The 19,884-nt window shown below is 30.7% G+C and overlaps 1 protein-coding gene, 1 long non-coding RNA gene and 1 other non-coding gene across 4 annotated transcripts; 1 reads left to right on the top strand and 2 right to left on the bottom strand.

Annotated features, from left to right (window-relative positions):
* The first annotated feature begins 2,190 nt into the window (after positions 1 to 2,190).
* On the top strand, positions 2,191 to 4,640 carry LOC150037979 (uncharacterized). Its single transcript, XR_016527877.1, has 2 exons — positions 2,191 to 3,146; positions 3,483 to 4,640. It is a non-coding gene; the product is annotated as an uncharacterized LOC150037979 (long non-coding RNA).
* Positions 4,641 to 5,257: 617 nt separating this feature from the next.
* On the bottom strand, positions 5,258 to 12,236 carry LOC120070662 (1-acyl-sn-glycerol-3-phosphate acyltransferase PLS1). Of its 2 annotated transcripts, XM_039022496.2 has the most exons (11): positions 11,897 to 12,236; positions 10,653 to 10,775; positions 9,832 to 9,871; positions 9,680 to 9,753; positions 9,420 to 9,479; positions 8,863 to 8,940; positions 8,628 to 8,786; positions 8,409 to 8,534; positions 7,181 to 7,273; positions 6,002 to 6,088; positions 5,258 to 5,897 (listed from the first exon to the last, which is right to left on the bottom strand). In XM_039022496.2, the coding sequence occupies exons 1-11, from the start codon at positions 11,975 to 11,977 to the stop codon at positions 5,676 to 5,678; spliced, it is 1,143 nt and encodes a 380-aa protein (XP_038878424.2). In that variant the 5' UTR covers positions 11,978 to 12,236; the 3' UTR covers positions 5,258 to 5,675. The 2 variants fall into 2 exon arrangements, with proteins under 2 accessions (XP_038878424.2, XP_038878425.1); XM_039022497.2 differs by lacking the exon at positions 8,409 to 8,534 and having other exon boundaries at positions 11,897 to 12,196.
* A 1,608-nt stretch (positions 12,237 to 13,844) lies between these two features.
* Positions 13,845 to 13,926, bottom strand: TRNAS-GCU (transfer RNA serine (anticodon GCU)). Its single transcript has one exon. It is a non-coding gene; the product is annotated as a tRNA-Ser (tRNA).
* Positions 13,927 to 19,884: the final 5,958 nt, after the last annotated feature.

Below are 19,884 nucleotides of genomic sequence, written 5' to 3'. Positions count from 1 at the left end.
AAGAAAAGGAAAAAGATTTTTTTATAACTAAAATATAAATAAATAAATAAATAACAAAATATATATTAAATAATTATTATAATAATAACAGTTTACGATAGGGTTGACAAATTTTCTCACAGGGTCGGATCCCTGCAGGCTCCGTCCTGATCGGGACGAAGAATCCCCGATTTGATCGGGGATGGGGTCAAATCGGGGACATCTTTAGGGTCTATGAACTGGGGAGGGGACGGAGATGAGGAGGGTATCCCTGCTTCATCCCCAACCCCGACCCCTCCCGATTAGGTTTTTAAATATCTTTCTATATATATGTGTATTAGGTATTTAACTTTTTACATTGAGCCTAGTTTTTAATTTAGCCCAATCTAAGTCCAACTAAAGTGTCAAGCTCAAGCCAAAAAGAATTTTAAAGAAAAGATTAAAAAAAAAAATCCCATTGGAAAATAAAAAGGATGGGGTAAAATCCCCATCGGGGACGAGGACAAGGAACCATTCCCCACCCCGCCCCGCCCCAACCCCGTTGCCAACCCTAGTTTACAATATAACATTTAAAACGTTAAATGAACTTGGCTATTGACATATGCTTTTCATTTCTGAAAGGTTGAACGTTCAATTCTCCAAATTATTATTTTTTTGAAACAAACTTATCCAATTTTAAACAAATCATTAACTCCTCGTTTGACATGATATGTTGAGACTATAAGAGAGAGAATGAGAGTCAAGAAATAGCAAATTAAGGATAGGCCACACAACTACACAAGTGGTTTAACATGAAAAGGACTATTTTGCCTTCATGAGCAACAATAGGCTATGTTTATAAATATACAAGATTAAGTTTATAAATACGCTATGATATAGAAACTCTCCAATAGCATACCTTCATGAGCAATAAATGCAATATGATTCTATTATATAAAAGCTATAACAGGTTTATATATCATATATCAAAAATAAAAAGACAGTTGTTTGTCAATTTTACGTCCTTAAATAGAATTAAGAATAACCTTTGAATGGTCAATTTATTATTATTGTTATTATTATAGGATTACAATGTTTTCTTAGCTAGCTTTCTTTTTTAGAGTTTGATGAATGCTAGGATTTTATCTCATCTTTTATAACTTTTCTAATATGTTCGACAATAATATTTTTCAAGAAATTAATGAAACTTTATATTATAGGCAAATCAATTTGATAATGCAATAATATAATTTTAAGCACTAGAGAGAAGTAAATCATTTATAATATAATCACATAACAAAAAAACCTCTAACATCTCTACTTTTTAAGTTATATATATAGATTTTCTGGTCACCCAACACTTGTTTGATTGGTAGCATAATGCATATGTATCTCACTTGTATAACAAAGAATTATCACTACTTTTTAATTATTAGATTTAGAATTATTTTTGGGGATTTCTCAAAATTAAACCATCACATTTTGTTCTTAAACAAAAGCATTGTCTTTGTTGAAGAAATTGGCACAAAAGGAAGAGAAACAATCTCTTTTGAAAAAAGAAACTTTTATTTAGAAATATACAAGGATTGACACTTGAAAATTACTCTTTCACTCTCAAGACACTTACTACTCACTTTTCTGAGATCGTTGGAGTCGGAGAAAAAGGATTTTTCTAGGCTATTCTTGGATCCTACAAACATTCTAGATACTTAGATTATCCTTAACTAAAGGAATTCCGAATTTCTTGAATCTAAGAAAAATATAAGATATTTCAAGATTTTTTTCTTTTGAGATATTTATTTTACATGTTACAACGTGCCTCTAGAAAATAATCTAATTTTACATTTTTATGTCATATATTAGATACTTCAAGAATCTCTTAGATAGTTAGTATTGTTATATATATTTAACAGTCTTCTATTTTTAATTTTTATTTTTTTAATATTTTCGTACTTTAATTGGAAATAATCTTAATTTGGGTTATATAATAAATCTTGGACGAAATAAAAATGTTGACTGGGTTGGAATTTTGATTTTTAATTTTCTTATGAAAAATATTATGCATTTAGGAATTTAATTAGGGAAAAAAGATTTCATTTCACAACTGAACTCGTTAAAAAATAATAATAGTAATAAAAATAACAAATATCATAGTTGGCAATAATGGTTTTTTTTTCCTTTTAAATATAGAAGAGAGGTCCTTGATTCATTTCGTAATTTTGATAAGTGATGATCTATCCTAGTTCTCCAGGCACCCGAACTGAGGTATGTTTAAAATTTAAATTCCTCTTTTCATCCTTTTTCTCTTCTTCTTCTCCTTTATAACATCTACATTTACATTTTGCTCAACCCCTCCATGTGACCCAATACTTTTAACCCTTGCCGATATCGTTAATTCGTTTAAAAACACAACTACAATAGCAAGATATTGAAATCTCACTAGAGAACAAGACTATTGTTTTTGGCTTGCTGTCTTATGAGATGATGTTTTTCATAATATCACTTCCATCAATCTACCCAATAAAAGTCGTTGGAAGCTATTTCTCCCTCGTTTTCTAATCTCACAGCTTTGAAATCCATACAATTTTTTTAGTGGACCTCTAAATAGGAGTCATCCTTACAAATTTTTCTAAATGTAGGGGTCCAGTTGAAATTTACCCTCACTTTTACAAACAAATGAAATTGAAGAAAAAAATGTACTTGTGCCTTATGAGCACTTTTTCTTTCTTCTTTCTCCCTCCTCCTCTCTTTTGGAGCACTTTTTCTTTCTTTTTTCCGTTTTTCTTGCTTTTCTTCTTCTTTTTCTTTTTTATTTTTTCGTTTACGCCGCTCTCTGGGTGATTTCCCTTTTTTTCTCTGTCGATTTCTGTTTGTCTCCCTTTTTTCGTTTTTCTTTCTTTATTCTTCGTTTTGCAGTTTTTTTCGAACAAAAAAGTTGCATATGTGTCTGATGAAGAACAGGACGAAGGAGAGAGGAGCAAGAGCGGGGGCAGGGAGCGAGATCGAGGAGCAAGAGAGGAGAACGAGGAGCAAGAGCGAGAAAATGAGAGGAAGAATCTGAACAAATGAGAAGAAAATTGAAGAAAAAAATGTACTTGTGCCTTATGAGGATCAAGACGAAGGAGTGAAAAACGGGAGTAGGGAGCAGGAGCGAGGAGCTAGAAATAGGCCCTCGTGTGTATTTTGAGGTAAAATTGGATACTTTCACATGTGAATGGACAAATTTCGAGCCATGTTTAAAGTGAGGCCAAATTTCAAGTTGGCCCCTATTTCCCCAACGAAAAAGTGGAAATGAAACTGGAGAAACTATTTTCTTTTTATTTCCTGAAATTTCTCACATTTTTAGAAACATTCTTTAAATTTGGAGAGCAACAAACAAGAAATGTTATCAAATAAATCCATTCTTTAGAAAAATGAGAAACAGAACCAGAGACAAGAAATAGAAACGTTATCAAAAGTTGAATGAGATCCTTTTTAGTTGATATTGAAGAGATTATGAGAATTCTGATTAATCAAAATGGTAGGGATGATCAATGGGTATGGCATTATGATAAGCGAGGGGTGTATTCAGTCAAAAGTGGGTAAATGTGCTATTATCAAAGGCCTTGTTGATAGAGGTTCTTGCTCGATATCTCAATCTGATTGGTGGCATCATCTTTGGAAGCTTCATATTCCAAGCAAGGTAGCCATATTTGTGTGGAAATTGTGTTATGATTGTCTCTCTACTGAGGCCTCATTGCAAAGACAGAAGTTGGAGACTGTGTCGTGGTGCCCGATGTGTAGAAAGAAGGAAGAATTTGTGGGCCATGTCCTCTTTTGGTGCCATTGAGCAAGAGACATTTGGAATTATCTCTCTTTTGATGGATGGTTTGGTTGCTCCAAATAAAGTTAGCCAGTCACCTTAATGATGAAGCGTTAGCTAAAGCCTGTGTCAGGACATGCGCAATTTGGGATGACAGAAATAAGATTGTTCAATCTAAGCAGATACCTTCTACTGGAAACCATTGGGGATGGATCTTGGATTATGCTAACTGTGTTGAAGTTGAGCCAATGTAGTGTAATGGATTAAATCCATTGTTACTCCATCGATTGACTCTAGCATTCGGCTAGTGAATACCATTCATGTTGATGCTGCATGCTCTCCCAATATGAATATGTTTGGTGGGGTTGTTGGTTCACTCGGGGAGCATTTTGACCATGCTAAGTGGGTACCATGACTTGTTTACAAGTGTATTGGGTGTGGAAGCTAGTGCAATTTATGAGAGTCTCCAGTTGACCGATAAAATGGGTCTCACTGATCTTTTGGCCCTCTTAGATTCATTGTCTATCATTTAGATGCTTAGGGGATGCTAGATTCTTACTTGGAAGTGGCTATCGTGTAGCTCATATCAGATGCATTCTATCAGATGCTACATCCTATCTGCATTCCAGTTAGTGACATTTCAATATGTGCCAAGACCTCAGAATTAATTGGCTCATTTGTTGGCTCGTGAAGACCTTTCAGGATTGGATCTTTTATGACTTAATTCTTTTACGTCCGAGTTGTCACGCTTGTACTCGTGTGAATGTATTTTCTTTATGGCAATGTTGCCAAATAACTTTCTTGTTCTTGGTTTCTTTTTCATTAAAAAAAAACAAATATAATTGAATTAATCTGAATAATGAAATTGATAATAAGTAAACAATTAATGTTTTAATAATTAATTATTATATGAAACTAATTAATATTGTTTTTTGCTCCATTTTTTTCTTAAAAGTATATTTAATGCGCCAAAAAGTTGAGAACTTTTATTCCACAAGATTTCTTGGAATTTCTTGGAATTTTTTTTTGTTTGTTTGTTTATTGGCGCTGAACTTACTATCATATTAATATATCACACTCTTAACTCTCATATAATTAATGCTAATTAAAAAAGAATTAATTAAATTAATTACATCACATTTATATTCAGGAGACATGTAAACTTTGAATTAAAAATATGATATTTTTGTCGGTGTTTTTAATTTAATCTTTTTTGTTTAAAAAGTTAAATGTAGTTCTTAATTACTATATATATTTTAATATTTTTCAGTTTTGACAACTTCTATTGCACTGATTAATGTTAAGACCGTAAACTTACCTGGTTCAAATACATAGTGAGTTGGTAGAGGTTTAGAGAGAATATTTTATTCAAGACAAAGAGAAGATAAAGTTTCTACTAATTTGTTGAAATTTTAGATCATACTTATTCACCAGGGATTATGTTACATAAGTTTATCGACATCTCCAACTTTAATATATTTCTCAACAATGGAGAACTAAACTAAAAAGTGTTGAAACATTAATGAGATTAAGAGGATTAAATGTATATAATTGTATTGATACAAAAATACACGTGCAAATGCACGTGGTAATACACTTAGATGGGGAAACCTGCCCCTTTCGTAAAGGAACTTTTTTCATTGGAGTGAAAAGAATGGGATAGAATTGAACTTACACAAACTGGCCAAATAACTCATTATTTATCTGGTCCAAAAAACTTGTGATGTTAGCTATACAAACAATAAGTTTTAATACATCTAGACACTTGGACCAAATGCAAGTGCCTGAAGGGGAGTGGAATAATGCTTTAGACAGACACTTTCTACACTTCAGCGTTGAAAGAATTGCTATATTGCACAAAGAATGGAATGAATATGACGAATGAATATGAATTGAGTGTTGTGATGATGATATCTCATTTCTGAAGTAACCGTTCCTTGGCAGAATCTTGAGACGATACATTTATAGGTGTAGAACGCGTCGACTCAGAAGAATGAACAAGTAGTTGCATGACAAGGATTATGAGAATCAGGAGGGCTGCTGAGAACGCAATGCCCTCCCATGAGGATAGGAGAGCAGACCACTGGAAGAATCTAACAATGCCATAAGCCAAGATGCATGACCAACAAAGAACAACCTGTTGAGACAAGAAGAAATATCTGAGTTCGATATGGAGAGCTGAGAGTGCAAATAGGACGATGTGTGTGGTGGTTTATCAGTCTTAATGTCAAGTAAACGAACCAACAACGACTTTTTCGGTCGGCCTGTATCAATAGGTTGTTTATCACTGAATGAATCCTTGGTTATATACTTCTCCAATAATGTATCCTGAAAAGTTTCCCAAGGAAATAAATAACATAGAGAGCACAAGCGCAGAGAGAGAGTTTGAAGTTGTGATTGTAATTGGAAATGCACAAAGTTCAAGTTAAGAAAGAGATACAGGAAAGCAGTGACAAATTCAAGAGAAGTTGGGAGAGTATAGAAGCAAACTGAAAGTTTGTCCACTTACATACTCATTTCAGCTACTGACTTCAACCAAAGCACACAAATAAATAAGTAAAGCAAGTTATGTTGCACCCCATACTCGTAGGGGTGCAAGTAAAGGAAGTTAGTTTACATACTCGTAGGGGTGCCACCCCTACAAGTCCATGTTATGTTGTCCACTTCCTCTGTTTTCAAAAACTAAGCCAACTTTTGAAAATTAAAACTATATTTTTTTAGTTTTTAAAATTGTGCTTATTTTTTAAAACATCAGTAGAAAAAACTAAATAGCTAATATAGCAAAGAAACCTAGACGTAGAAAGAGTGTTTATAGGCTTAATTTTCAAAAACTAATAACCGTTTTTGGTTTATGATTTTTGAAAATTAAGCTTATAATCACTACTTCCATGCATAAGTTTCTATGTATTTTGTTACCCACTTCTACTCATGTTTAAAAAAAAAAACAAGCCAAATTTTAAAAACTAACAAAAGTAAGTTTCAAAAACTTGTTTTTGTTTTTAGAATTTGACTAGGTTTTCAAGTGTTGATTAAGATAGGTGAAATACATAATACAATAATTGTGAGGAAACAAACAAAAATTTCAAAAACAGAAAACTAAAAACGAAATTGTAATCAAACGGAACCTAAAATAATTGATTATTGATAAAGGAAGCTAATAGCTCACCAGATTAAAGCTTTTAAGGACATCCAAAAACTAGGTAGCAGAGTGCAGTGCAGTTCAGGTTCCTATGAAATATTTAACTTCTGTGCTAGAAACTGAAGGTGACATGATATTGGATATAATAAATTAACAATCAATCACACCATCCAAAGAGATTGAAAATTAAATAAAAAAGCTTAACAGAAAATAAGTTGTTTCCTACAATTTTCTCTTGACAATCATAATATGTCATAATATGATGCAATTATTCCCCATACCTTGGTAACAAATAGATCTTTACACCACTGTGAGATCCCATCTGCAGTTTCTGGTAATTCCTGCATTTCGTGTCGCTTGACTTGCACTTTTACCTGTGCAAACGGGACACCTTAAATGTATAATTATCATTTATCGGGGAAAATACAGAAAACCTATCAGTTTTTTCAAACTACAAATGAAAGGATTGATCACAATCACAGAATCACGTTTTAATATGCTCTTATTCTAGCACCAACATAACTGGTCCAGTTCATTTTTATGCATTTGCTAAGAATCTTTTAATGCATTAATTACACAGATCAAATTAAAATAGTCTCCACCTTCGGCCATGTCCAAGATTCACGAATTGGTAGACTTCCATTTGGAAGGAGACCGCGTCTTTTATAACAGCACATCTTTCATTCAAGCAAGTTGTAACAGAAAAGCACAAACTAACATAACAAAACCCCAAAGGAGAGCAGAGCCATTCAGTCAGATGAATGTATAGGTGATTGTTGTCTTCATGAACAAGGATAAGCATTATCTTGAATTAGTAAATAATAAGAGAAACAATGAAAGTGTTCAAGACCCTATTTGGTAACTATTTGGTTTTTTGGTTTTGATTTTTGAAAATTAAACCAAAATTAAGGTCCTGTTTGGTTTTTGGTTTTTGGTTTTTGTTTTTAAAAATTAAGCCTTTAGACACTACTTCCACTCCACCTCCAAATTTATTTCTTTGTTATCTACTTTTTACCAATAATTTAAAAAATCAAGCCAAATTTTGAAAATAAAAAAAGTAGCTTTTAAAAAGTTGTTATTGTTTTTGGAATTTGGCTATAAATTCAACCATTATACTTAAATGCAAATCATCGTAAAAAATGAGGAGAAAGTAGGCTTAATTTTCAAAAACCAAAAACCAAAATCGAAATGGTTAACAAACAGGGCCTAAGTTTTTTGTTTTTGAAAATTTACCATGGTTTTCATCTTTCTTATAAAAGAGTTGGTTTCTTAGTCAAATTCAAAAAACAAAAACAAGTTTTTAAAAACTGTTTTTTTTAGTTTTCAAAACTTGTCTTGGTTTTTAAAAACATTAGTAGAATGTAGATAATAAAACAAGAAATTTAGAGGCGGAATGGGTGTTTATAGGCTTAATTTTCAAAAACCAAAAACCAAATGGATATCAAATGGATAGCAATGTTATATAGATTATCAACCAGTCAATTATTCTTCCACGGTTTGTTGGCCTACCACAAAAGATTGGCCTCTAAATATTCTCAACAACGTAGGAGGGCGGTCTTTTGGCGAAGTGGCCACTGTACAATCATAAATAGCCGGAACAAACCAACGCATATGACTCACAGCTGAAACAAAGCCCTGAAAATAACAGGCTGATAGTAAGGAAAAGGATAGACTTCGTGTGCTTATCCTAGCTTTCGATTTGTAATAGAAGAGGAACATTCAATTCACCTTTGTACGAGGAATTAAAACATTTTTAGGAACAGGTAATCCTCTAGATGCAGCATATTCCTGAGAAGCTAGAAGTTTTTGTTGTGTAAAACGAGTTCCCTCAACAAAAAGTGCCAACCAAAATGGCATGGGAAAATCCATGAGCGACTGAAAACTTGACTGCAATACAAATCCTTTAATGTTAGAAAAGAAAGGGAAAGGGTGAGTCAAAATGCTAAAGTAACTATAATCTCACCTCCAGAGTGCTTTCATCCTTGGCCCAGCTTCTTTCTAAAAAAATATAATCAGAAAACCACATTGACCAGCCAATGACCTGCAAGAGTAGCATGATATCTTTTATCAATTAGTAGATAAATTCTTAGAGAAACTCAACTAGTAGAACTGAAAGAGATTATGGACAACATTGACAACTAAAGACCCTTGGGAATATTGATATCGGTGTTTTTTTATTAGTACAAGTAGGAGTATGGATATTTGAACCTCCGACCTTAAAGAGAGGAATTCATGCAAATAATTGTTGAGCTATGCTCATTTGATATTTGTGCCTCAGACAACTAGGTAAGAGAAAATTTATGCAGCCATTATTTAAAAGTGGAATAATGGCTGAGGAGAGAGTGAGAGTTTAGAAGTTTAGGTTTTCACGTGAAAGCAGAGCCCCATCAGAAGACATTCTTGGACTCCACCAAGTAAATAGGCAAAATATAGCCAAGGATAGAATATCATTTAGAATGGTTATCAAAACCTGTAAAGGGTAAATTTAAATGCAAGTAATGCCATACAGTTAATACTTACTGGGAGGAATTTTGCCTCTTTCTTCATTATGGCTAAGGCACTACCAAGACAACCTGCACGCTGCATTAAGAAGGGTAAATTTTGAAACAATCAAAGAAAAAGAAAAAGTAACATATGATAGACTTGGCCTAATCTATTTAAGCAGGCTACTCAAGAAACTCCTGTGAAGAAACGATATGATCTTCATCTTAACATAATCGACTGTCATAAGGGTGAAGAAAGAAAATATTAAAAAACTGATAGCCATAAACTTAAAGTACCTGAGCTAGGACCCATCCAACAAGCCAGTCAATGTCGCTACGGTGATTGCATAAAACAAGTGCATGTTCTTTGCCTGTAAATTTGTATGTATGAGATAATGTTCTAGTTGCAACTCATATATGTTTTCGACATGTAATTTCTAATATCGTACCCATTAATTGGAAGGTTGCTTGATCTGTATACAGCTCAACCTGTAATGAGAAAAAAAAATTACCTAAGCAAACTCAACTCACAAGAAATGGCCTAAATAGGAAAATTCTCTTTTAGCTATGTTAATTTTAGTTGTTCAAGTTCATATCTCAGAATAGTCCTCTTTGTTTGGCTGAAAGTGAAGATTTACAGCACTTTTCCTTTGGTTGTTGTTATGCAAATCATTGCGGGTGGCGTTCTCTTTCTTCAACATTAGGTGGGTGTTTGGTGATGATTTTAGAGATGATGTGCAAATTTTGGTTGGTCCAGTCTTGAAGCCTTCCCCTAAGTTAAATTGGTCTAATGTGTAAAAGCATTATTTACTGAAATTTGGTTTGAAAGAAACTAAAAGGTCTTTGACAATAAATCTCTTGCTTGGATGGATCGTTTTGAAGTTGCTCAGATTAACGTTTCCTCCTAGTGCACTCTTTCTAAGTCTTTTCCAGATTTTTCCATCCAAGATCTATGCTTAAATTGGAGTGATTATTTTTCTAGCCTAATGTTTTTGTTTGTATTTGTTGCTTATTTGAACACTTCATCTTTGTGCTTGATTCGGTTGGTTCCATATTTAGTATTTTATTTAGTATCTTGTATTGTAAGCATTAGTCTCCTTTCACCTCTTCAATGAAAAGAGTCGTTTCCATTTCAAAAAGTTCAAATCTCAGAAGTTCACCACAAAAGAGTAACTATTTGAAGAAAAGAGTAACTAGTATCATACTTGTATCAGCAATAGAAAAGAGATACATGTTAAGAACCAAACATATTTTAAAGAAACTATGACACCTTGGCACCTGCCCACCAATCAATTAGCCAAATGAGTTCCAACCATAGCAATTCAGCAACCACTTTGTTGATTCTTCTGTACAAACACTTTGAAATGGGTCGAACAAGAACAAAGACAAGCGCCTGAAAGTTCAATTCATTAATTAAATGAGACAATTATATATACACACATATACATCCATTTAACTTAAGAGGTTTTAAAACATAGAAACCAAAGACAGGCTTAACAGACATATTTCATAAGCAATCTAAACAAAGGCTTTAACAAATATTTTCTCCACCAGCTTAAAACCCCGGACTTAATAACCCAAGCTTAATGAACCCCTAAAACTGTGAAACAAACAGTTCCTAGAGGAGTAAAAGACTGAGATGCGGATAAGTACAAATATCAGAAATGTTAAATTCAGAACAACAAACTCTACAGCTTCAATTGACAGAATCAAATAATTCATTCCATCTTATTCATATCTCAGTATATCTTTATTTTTTAGTTGTAAAACACACTCCGGATTACAACAATAAACAAACTACGAAAATTTGATTATCAAAAAAAAAAAAAAACTACAAAAATTTAAAGCCTAGTTTGATAATGATTTCATTTTTAGTTTTCTTATTTTGAAATTTATGCTTCTTTTCTCTCCATTTCATTTATTTTCACTCTCTTAAAACTCTAAACCAAATTCCAAGACAACTACTTTTTTTAGTTTTCAAACTTCTTGGTTTTTGTTGAGAATCGCATATTGGAAAAACTAAGGGGACTCACACTCCTTACAAGATAGATGGACTACTCCTCTCGTTGCCAATTAGTTTTGAGATGAAACCCATACTATCAAACAGTTTTTCAGGAAAACAAAACAAGAAACTAAGTAGTGTTCGTAAGTATAATTTAGAAACAAGACAAAATGGTTATCAGAGGGACCTTAGCTGCATGAATCATCTCCATTTTCAATTACCGTAGGTGTAAAAAGAAGCTACAGATTCAAATACAACAATATAGATTGAAAACTAATTTGCAAATCAGAAATCATCAATAATTAAAGTCCAACATATCACCATATAAGGATTACGGAAAGATCAATTCCCCATCCGAAAATACATCTTATGAAACCCATTCCGAAAGTAATTCAGCCCTTTTTAATTGCGACAATGAAAAACGCAACTCAACCAGAATCAGAAAAAGGCAAGTCCAACCACAGTAAATGATGAATATAGGAAAAGAAAACAAAAGGGGAATCTCCAAAAACCTGAATAACATTGACGATGAGGCCGGAGAGGATGAAAAGCAGGCCAAGAGGAACGATGACAAGCACAGCAGGAATCGCCATTGCCACAATGTGAAGAAAAAAAAGAGAGAGAGAGAGAAAGAGAGAGATGGGGTTCGTTAAATTATGGAAAATGGGGGATTTAAGGGTCAGAAATGTGGGGAATTCGTGTTGTGAAGAATGAAATGGTGCGATGGATTCCGTTAGAGAAGAAGCTCCAGATCATGAACACGGCCATGGTTGTTTGGTTGTCGCAGATTTGATAATAATAACCTCCTGGCTTTTTTTGGGTCTTCAGTTTTCAAGTGAATAAGATAGGAAAATTTGATTAGTTGGCCACTTTTATTTATATATATATATATATATATATATATATATATATTTAGTATGACGCTTGGTAAAGATTTGGATCCAAATTCGATTTATAGCGAACAAGATGTCTATTATCGTTGAGTTAAATTTATTTTGATTAAAAAAAATATTATGAATAATGTTCTACCTATACTTTACAATTTATAATGATTTAATCATTATTGTGAAAAATACTTTTGAAATATAATGAAATTTCTTGCAAGTCTAGATTGATAAATTGATTAAGGGTCAAGTTTGTATATAAATTATAATGACTAGGACGTTCATAATCAAAATTGACAATTAGTTTGATGAGATTTTTCACGATAGGGATTAAACTGTTACAAATTTGAAAGTAGATAACTAAATTATTACATATTAAAGTTCAAATACTAAATTATTACAAATTTAAAGTGCTTGGACTAAGTCGATATAAATCAAAGTTCACAAACTAAATTGTTATTTATATGTAAATTTATGGACCAAGAGTGGTTTTTTAACCTTATTATATTATTAGGAAAAGAGTAGCTTTGATCCATAGTTTCTATTAGAGAAATTTTTACATATAGAAAAAATGTCAAACTATTTACAGAAATATCAAAAAGAAAATACTACTTATAGACTAGTTCTATCAATCTCTATCAATGATAGACTTATATCAGTTTCTATCACTAATAATATCAATGATAGATTTCTATTAGTTTATATCACTGACAGATATTAATAGACTTCTATAAACTCTATCAATTATAGACTTTTATGTATCAATCTATCATTGTATCTGTAATAGACACTATAATTAAAAAATTTACTATTTATGTAAATATTTTCCCTTATTTTTCTATTTTTAAGATCTCCCTTTCTATTATGGGTTTCATTCAAGATATATTAATGATTAAAAAAATGAAAAAAAAATTATATCATTTAATATTTTCATGAAAATCAAGAGGATTACAAATTGTTTAATCTCTATAACTAAAATTGCCTCATATATTCACATAGCCATCAAATAAAATGGAGAAAAAAAAAGGAAATCAAAATTTCTCCTCTTAATATATCCAAAATAAGAAAAATAACAATCAGCTATGTTTTAAAAGTGTAATTTCATTTTAGTTATAGTCTCCAAATTCTCATTTGTATGATATAGAAATTTGAAGGACATATTAGAAAGGGAAAAAAAAAATCTTAATTATATGACTTTTTTTTTTCTCTTTTATTATAATGTTTATGTAAATTTATTAAGTATTGTATATTATCAATCAATTTTAACATTTATTAATAATGAAAAATTAAAATTTAGAAATATTAAAATGTACGAGATTAAAATGAAAATTTTTAAATAATAAAAGAGTAAAAAAAAAAAAAAAAAAAAAAAAAAAAAAAAAAAAAAGCCCATTAATCACAAACGTATATATAGAGTCTATTATATATGAAAAATAAAAAACGAGAGGCTGAGAGATGTACGTCAATAAGATGTGAAAATTCTAAAAAGAAAAAAGAAAAAAAATCGTAAAATTTTAGATGCTGCCACCTGGCAGAATCGACCAGTACTATTAAAAAGGAAAAAGAATAATACATTCGTCGCCTGAGAGATTCGAACTCTCGCGGGGAAACCCCATGTACTTAGCAGGCACACGCCTTAACCACTCGGCCAAAGCGACAATTTGATAAAGATGGGCAAAATTAAAATTATCTTCAATTTTTATTTTATTTTTTTTAGGAAAAAGTTTTCAAAGTTATTCTCTCTTCAATTATTTGGTTTGTTCTTTCGGTTGAATCCATTCTTGTATCGTAGATAGTGGGGTCGAGCAACTAGGATTAGGGATATTCGTAGATTAGATTTTGTTGGACTGAAATGCCTTTTAGATCCAATTCAATTGTTCAATGATTAGTTTCTTCAATTCAAATAATGAACGCAACCCAATCAATATTTGAGTTAGATTGGCTTGGATTATTTATTTAAAATTTTGTTTTAAAAATAATATGTAAAAATTTTATTTAATTATTTTCATACATTGTTAACAACTTAATTTCAATTTATATTATGAAAATTTTCTTTTCAAAGTGCTCAAAAAATATTTGTATGATTTGTTGGAGAATAAATTGTTAAAAAAAAATCATAAAACTAAAATTAATTAAAACAAATATATTTATATATAATTGTATCAAGTAAAAGAAAACATTTTTAAAAAAATTAATAATAAGTTCGGGTTGGTTTGGGTAGTTTAAATGAACTCATGAATCAACCCAACCGATAAAATTTGCATTTATTTGAACTCAACCAACTCAAATGAGTTGATAATCCAACCCAAACCGTATAAGTTGGGTTGGATTGATCGAGTTTTTGCAGGTCATAGGATTTTTTAAATACCCTCAGAGATGACCCGTCAATGAGATGAGGGTAGGGATAAAAGTAGCAAATGTTTTAACTTAAGTTTTGGTTTATATTTGATTGTTGATAAGATATATGTAAGAATCATACAAATGGGAAAAAAATAAGAATATCTATTAAAAAAATGAGGGTATGTATGTAAGTTAGTTGATTCTTTTCCAACTAAAGTTAACTTCATAGGAGCAATTTTAAACTTTGTTTTTAAAGATTAAAATTATTAATGCAAATTCTGAAAGTTCAAAATGATTTCCAATCATATACTAAAAGTAAGAGTATTTTTTAACTTTTTTAAACTCTTGGAATTTTAAGGGTACTATTTTTTAAACAAAATACTAACTATTTCTATCCAAAACTAATTGTAAGTGTATTTCTTAACTTTAAGGTTATGAAACTTTTCAATGTTCAAGAGTATTATTGACACAAAGTATAAAGTTTAGGGGTATTGTCTATATTTTAGCCTATCAAAAATACTCTTGAACTTCTACCTCTAAAATTTATAAAAGTTCAAAAATATCTTTATCGTTAATATATGGATCAAAGCTATTAATACCTCGTTTAAAAAATATACTTAAACTTTAAAAAATTACATTAGTATGCTCAACCTTAAAAAAATGAAAATTTTAAATGTTCCTAGAGTTAGTATACTCAAGTTCTTTGAAGTAACCTTAAGTGGGAAACGAACTAATTTTAAAACAACTTATATAGATTCCCTTATTTCATTTTTCATACAGATACTCTTATTTTCTTTCATTTGTCCAATTCTTACACTAATTTTCTCATCAATCAAACATAAAACCAAAACTTCACATTAAACATAAAATCTCAAAATCAAAATCTCCTACAATAACCACTTCTGACAACAACCACTCCTGAAAATTAACTCCAGCAATAACCAATTCTGACAACCAACTACGACCTTTTGATCATCTCCAACAACTAATTATAGTGATGTACTCGATTGATCATATGCTAAAAAAACTCAGGCAGAGATAGTGCGGTTTTAGTATACAAGTTTGAAATTAATAGTTCATAATGTTTAATAGTCGTTTTATTTTAAACAATTTTATATATAAGAAAAAAAGGTTTAAATAAAAATTAGCCGGTGATAACAATTTTTTAGGCCATTTAAAGAGACACAAATCTATACTATTTTAAAAGGTAGGATGTTTTATAAAATATTTTTGGTCAGTTTTGCCCTTTCAACTTTTATTGAATTCCAAATATAACCTCTTTTATGATCACCAACAAAAATTGATAAGTTGATATTATAACTAAAAATTTCTATCGCTTTTTAATTTGATTATACTGAAGATTTAGAACTAATCATCATTGAATTAAGGCCACCTAAGGTAAATGGGTATCAATCAATCGTTATTTGGTTAGTGGATCCCATTTGGTTACTTTTAATATTGTTTACATGTACATCTGTAATCGCAATTGCATGTGAGGTCCACCGTATCATATGTAATCAAAGCTTGTAAATTGATTGAGCTTCTGAAGGTGCTCAATCCGATTGAGTTTGAATATGCAATGGGACCCACTTATTTTATCAAAATATTTTATGTCGACTTTCCATCTTTTACCCTTAGATATCATAACATAGAGCTTTACGGATGCAGATCAATAAATATTTTATAAACTCATTTGCTCAAATGCCTACCGATCTACTGATTTTGATGATAAAGTTGGTAACAATAAAAATACTGTTGGATTTATCTTTTTATATTAGTTTGATCAGTAACGTAGTTGCTGTTTGAATAGTTTTTTAACCCCCATTCATTCCTATGCTTATTGATAGACCGTTTATGATGGTCCATCAGTAACTACAACATTGATCGATATGTCTTTATGATCAGAGTGCCGTCAAATTTATCGGTTAATTGGTACGTTGATCGATACATGTTTTATAAATTTTACATATTCCAACATATGCTTACCAACCTATCAGGTCTATTAGTCGATATCGATAACATTGACACAAACTCCTTTGAGTCTCCCTGTTTGTTGCATGCATGTGTTATTATTAGTTTCTTATATCTTCAGTCACCCTATTGTAGATCCTAAAAGTAATCCCATGAACCAAACAAAAGAATGGATAGAAAAAAAAAATAAACGACAACTGAAATTTCATTTCAATAAAAAGTTAGAAATATGTAACATGATTTTACGTTAAAGAAAATAATGGGGTCTGAGTTTCACATTCACCAAACCAGACCAAAAAAAATGCACGAGTATATGATCGACCAAATGTGTAGAGTGATGAAAATGAGAATAGATATGATCTAAGTGCAAGCATACACTGTCGATGAAGTAATAAATCTTGGAGTATTTCAAGAGTCGAATCTCACGAGACTATTTATGCAATTCAATTTTTCTAAGAAAGAGCTTTTTGATGCAAACCAATAGGTAAGTAAATAAATGATTTTTAAGTTGAATGTTGATGTTTTTTTTTTGGTCTTCAGTTTGCAAATGAATAAGATAAGAAAAGTTGATTAGTTGGCCACTTATTTTTTTAATATAACCATGGAAGTTTTTTTTTTTTTTTTTTTTTCAAAGAACAATGGGAGAGTTGGGATACAAACCTCAATTTTTTTAGTACAACGATTATGAGGTGGGAGATTGAACCTCCGACCTCTTGGATCAGAGAGCATATCAATACCACTAAGTTAAGCTCACTTTGACATAAACTTCGACCTTTATTAAGAAGGAAGACATGCTAATTATTGTTGAGTTTAGCTTATCTTTGATATACATACATACATATATACATATATATATATATATATATATATATATATATATATATATATATATATATATATATATATATATCTGTAATGATTTAGTTGCTATTGTAAAAATACTATTGAAATTTGATGAAATTTCTTATTAGGCTAGATTAATAAATTGATTAAATGTCAAGCTTGTTTATAATTATAATGAATAAGTCGTTACATAATCAAAATTGAATTAGTCTGATGAGATTTTTCACTATAGGAATTAAAATGTTTGCAAATTTGAAAGTAGAAAAACTAAGTCCCATTTGGAAATCATTTCTTTCTTTCTTTCTTTCTTTCTTTCTTTCTTTTTTTTAAATTAAGCCTATTGACTAGAGATGTCCATGGGCGGGGCGGGGACGAGTCCTATTCTATTCCCCGTCCCCGCGAATTTTTCCACAGGGATCGAGTTCCCCGCAGAAAAAATTTCATGCTTTATTTTTCTCTAACATTTTTTTAATTTCAATTAAATATATATTTTTTTACAGTTCTTTAAAAAATTTTATTTAAATGAAATATTATCAATTTTACTAATTAAAACAATAATACACATGCAATTTAAAAAATATAATTAAAATACTAAATTCTCATAATTTGTAAAAATTAAAATTCAACATTTAAGCATCCTATCTTAAATATTACAACATCTAAAGAATTAAAGTAATAAAAATCTTGAACTTAAATAATTAAAACATCCCTAATTATCTTAATAAAATTTGCAATATTAATATATATATATTAAAAATTTATAATTTATATACAGAGTCGGGGTGGGGCCAGGTGTAAATGGGGAAAAAAATTCCCCACTCCCTCTCCCATTCGCAGTGTATTCTCGGATTCCTCGCGGACCCTGATCCCGCGGATTTTTTTGGACAAAAATGTAGCTTTCAAAAAGTTGTTTTTGTTTTTGGAATTTGGTTAAGAATTGAACCATTGTACTTAATAAAAATATAAATCATTATAAAAAATGTGGATGAAATAGATTTTATTTTAAAAAACAAAAATAAAAAAAACCAAATGATTATCAAACAGGACCTAAATTATTATAGGCACTTTGATCCAAAGTTTCTATTATGATTTTCATTTAGCTTCCAAATGTCAAAATGTTACAAATAGAAAACCCTAAACCTAAATGAAGATGGTTTTAACGTGATCAATAAAAAGGTGAATCTAAAAATAGCTTGACAAAAAAATAAAGATCAATCAAAATCTAAAATTGATTAAAAAAAAGAATACAACAACTATATTATTTAAGATTTTAACGTGAAAATCAAGGTGATTACAAATTGTTTTGTAATGATCCGACCATTCGAGTACTAACCAGGGCCGTTACAACTAAATACACATTTAAAACCCATATATTTTGACATAAAATTCATTAAAACAATAAGGATAATTTTTTTCCAAAATAAACTAGAAAATAAATAAATAAAACTTTTATTCGGGATCCCGTAAAAATAATATTCATAAAGAAAACATCAAAACATTAAAATTTGTTGTCTCACATTAAATTCTAGTTTCAAAACATTCAAATGACAAAAACATAGACTAAGTGGAAGCGGTTTCTCTTGTCCCCATATGGCTCTGTCACGGATCCCGCCTGTTACTAGCCAACCTATTTCTATCAATTCTTGAAAAACATAAAGGAAGAAAGGATGAGTATAGTAATACCTAGTAGGTGACCCGCTACTGGACCCTCTAGGTTACCTGTTAGCTAGTTTATCTAGGCATGGGTGTACACCCATATCATATCAGTCGTGGTGATCCCGAACGGTCACATATCAGTCATAAACGTGATCCCAAAGGAACACGTTGTTGGCTTTTTGGTCCTTAATCTCAAATTAATTAATTTTAATTAATTAATTAATCAATGTTTTGATGATAACAAACTCAATTTTTAATTACTGAAAATCTTAGTGTTTTAATATGTCCATAGTGTAGAGCTTGGAATAACGATTCCAACACCTCTTGAATCACTCAAATTTGAGCTAAAACGAAGACGATATGACTGAAACAAGTCTAGAGAAAATACCGTGGTGGATGACGTGGCATAACCAGACCATCTGCATGTAACATGTGGCAGCATATTGGTTGAATGGTGGATCATTAAGAGATTAAACTTTTGATTTTTGGATTGATTTAAAATAAAAAAAATGAAATTTAAAAGAAATTTAAAAGGAAAATAAATTTAATATTATTTTATGTTTGTGTCTAACGGCTAGTTTTTTACACATGGTATGTTTTTTATTTTTGGATTGACTTTAAAAAGAGTGAATTTAAAAAGAAAATAAATTAAAAGGAAAAATGAATTTAATATTATTTTATGTTTGTGTCTGACAGCTAGTTTTTGACACATGGTATGTTTTTTTATTTTTTGGATTAATTTTAAAAAGAAAATGAATTTCAAAAGAAAAGGTATTTAATATTATATTTTGTTTGTATCTAACGAC

The sequence above is a fragment of the Benincasa hispida genome, chromosome 2 (genome assembly GCF_027475165.1).
Source record: "Benincasa hispida cultivar pf3 chromosome 2, pf3_genome.v1.1, whole genome shotgun sequence".
Classification (NCBI taxonomy): Eukaryota; Viridiplantae; Streptophyta; class Magnoliopsida; order Cucurbitales; family Cucurbitaceae; genus Benincasa; species Benincasa hispida.
Note: the sequence above shows the minus strand (reverse complement) of the source record. Positions and strands in the feature narration are given on the sequence as shown.

What these genes read in the sequence shown, in the direction of transcription:
- LOC120070662 (XM_039022496.2), bottom strand. Translation starts at nt 11,977, where the DNA reads ATGGCGATTCCTGCTGTGCTTGTCATCGTTCCTCTTGGCCTGCTTTTC. An exon ending in TTGGATGGGTCCTAGCTCAG is followed by an intron (nt 9,480 to 9,679) that starts GTACTTTAAGTT and finishes TTCTTAATGCAG; the next exon opens with CGTGCAGGTTGTCTTGGTAG. An exon ending in AGGATGAAAGCACTCTGGAG is followed by an intron (nt 8,787 to 8,862) that starts GTGAGATTATAG and finishes TTTGTATTGCAG; the next exon opens with TCAAGTTTTCAGTCGCTCAT.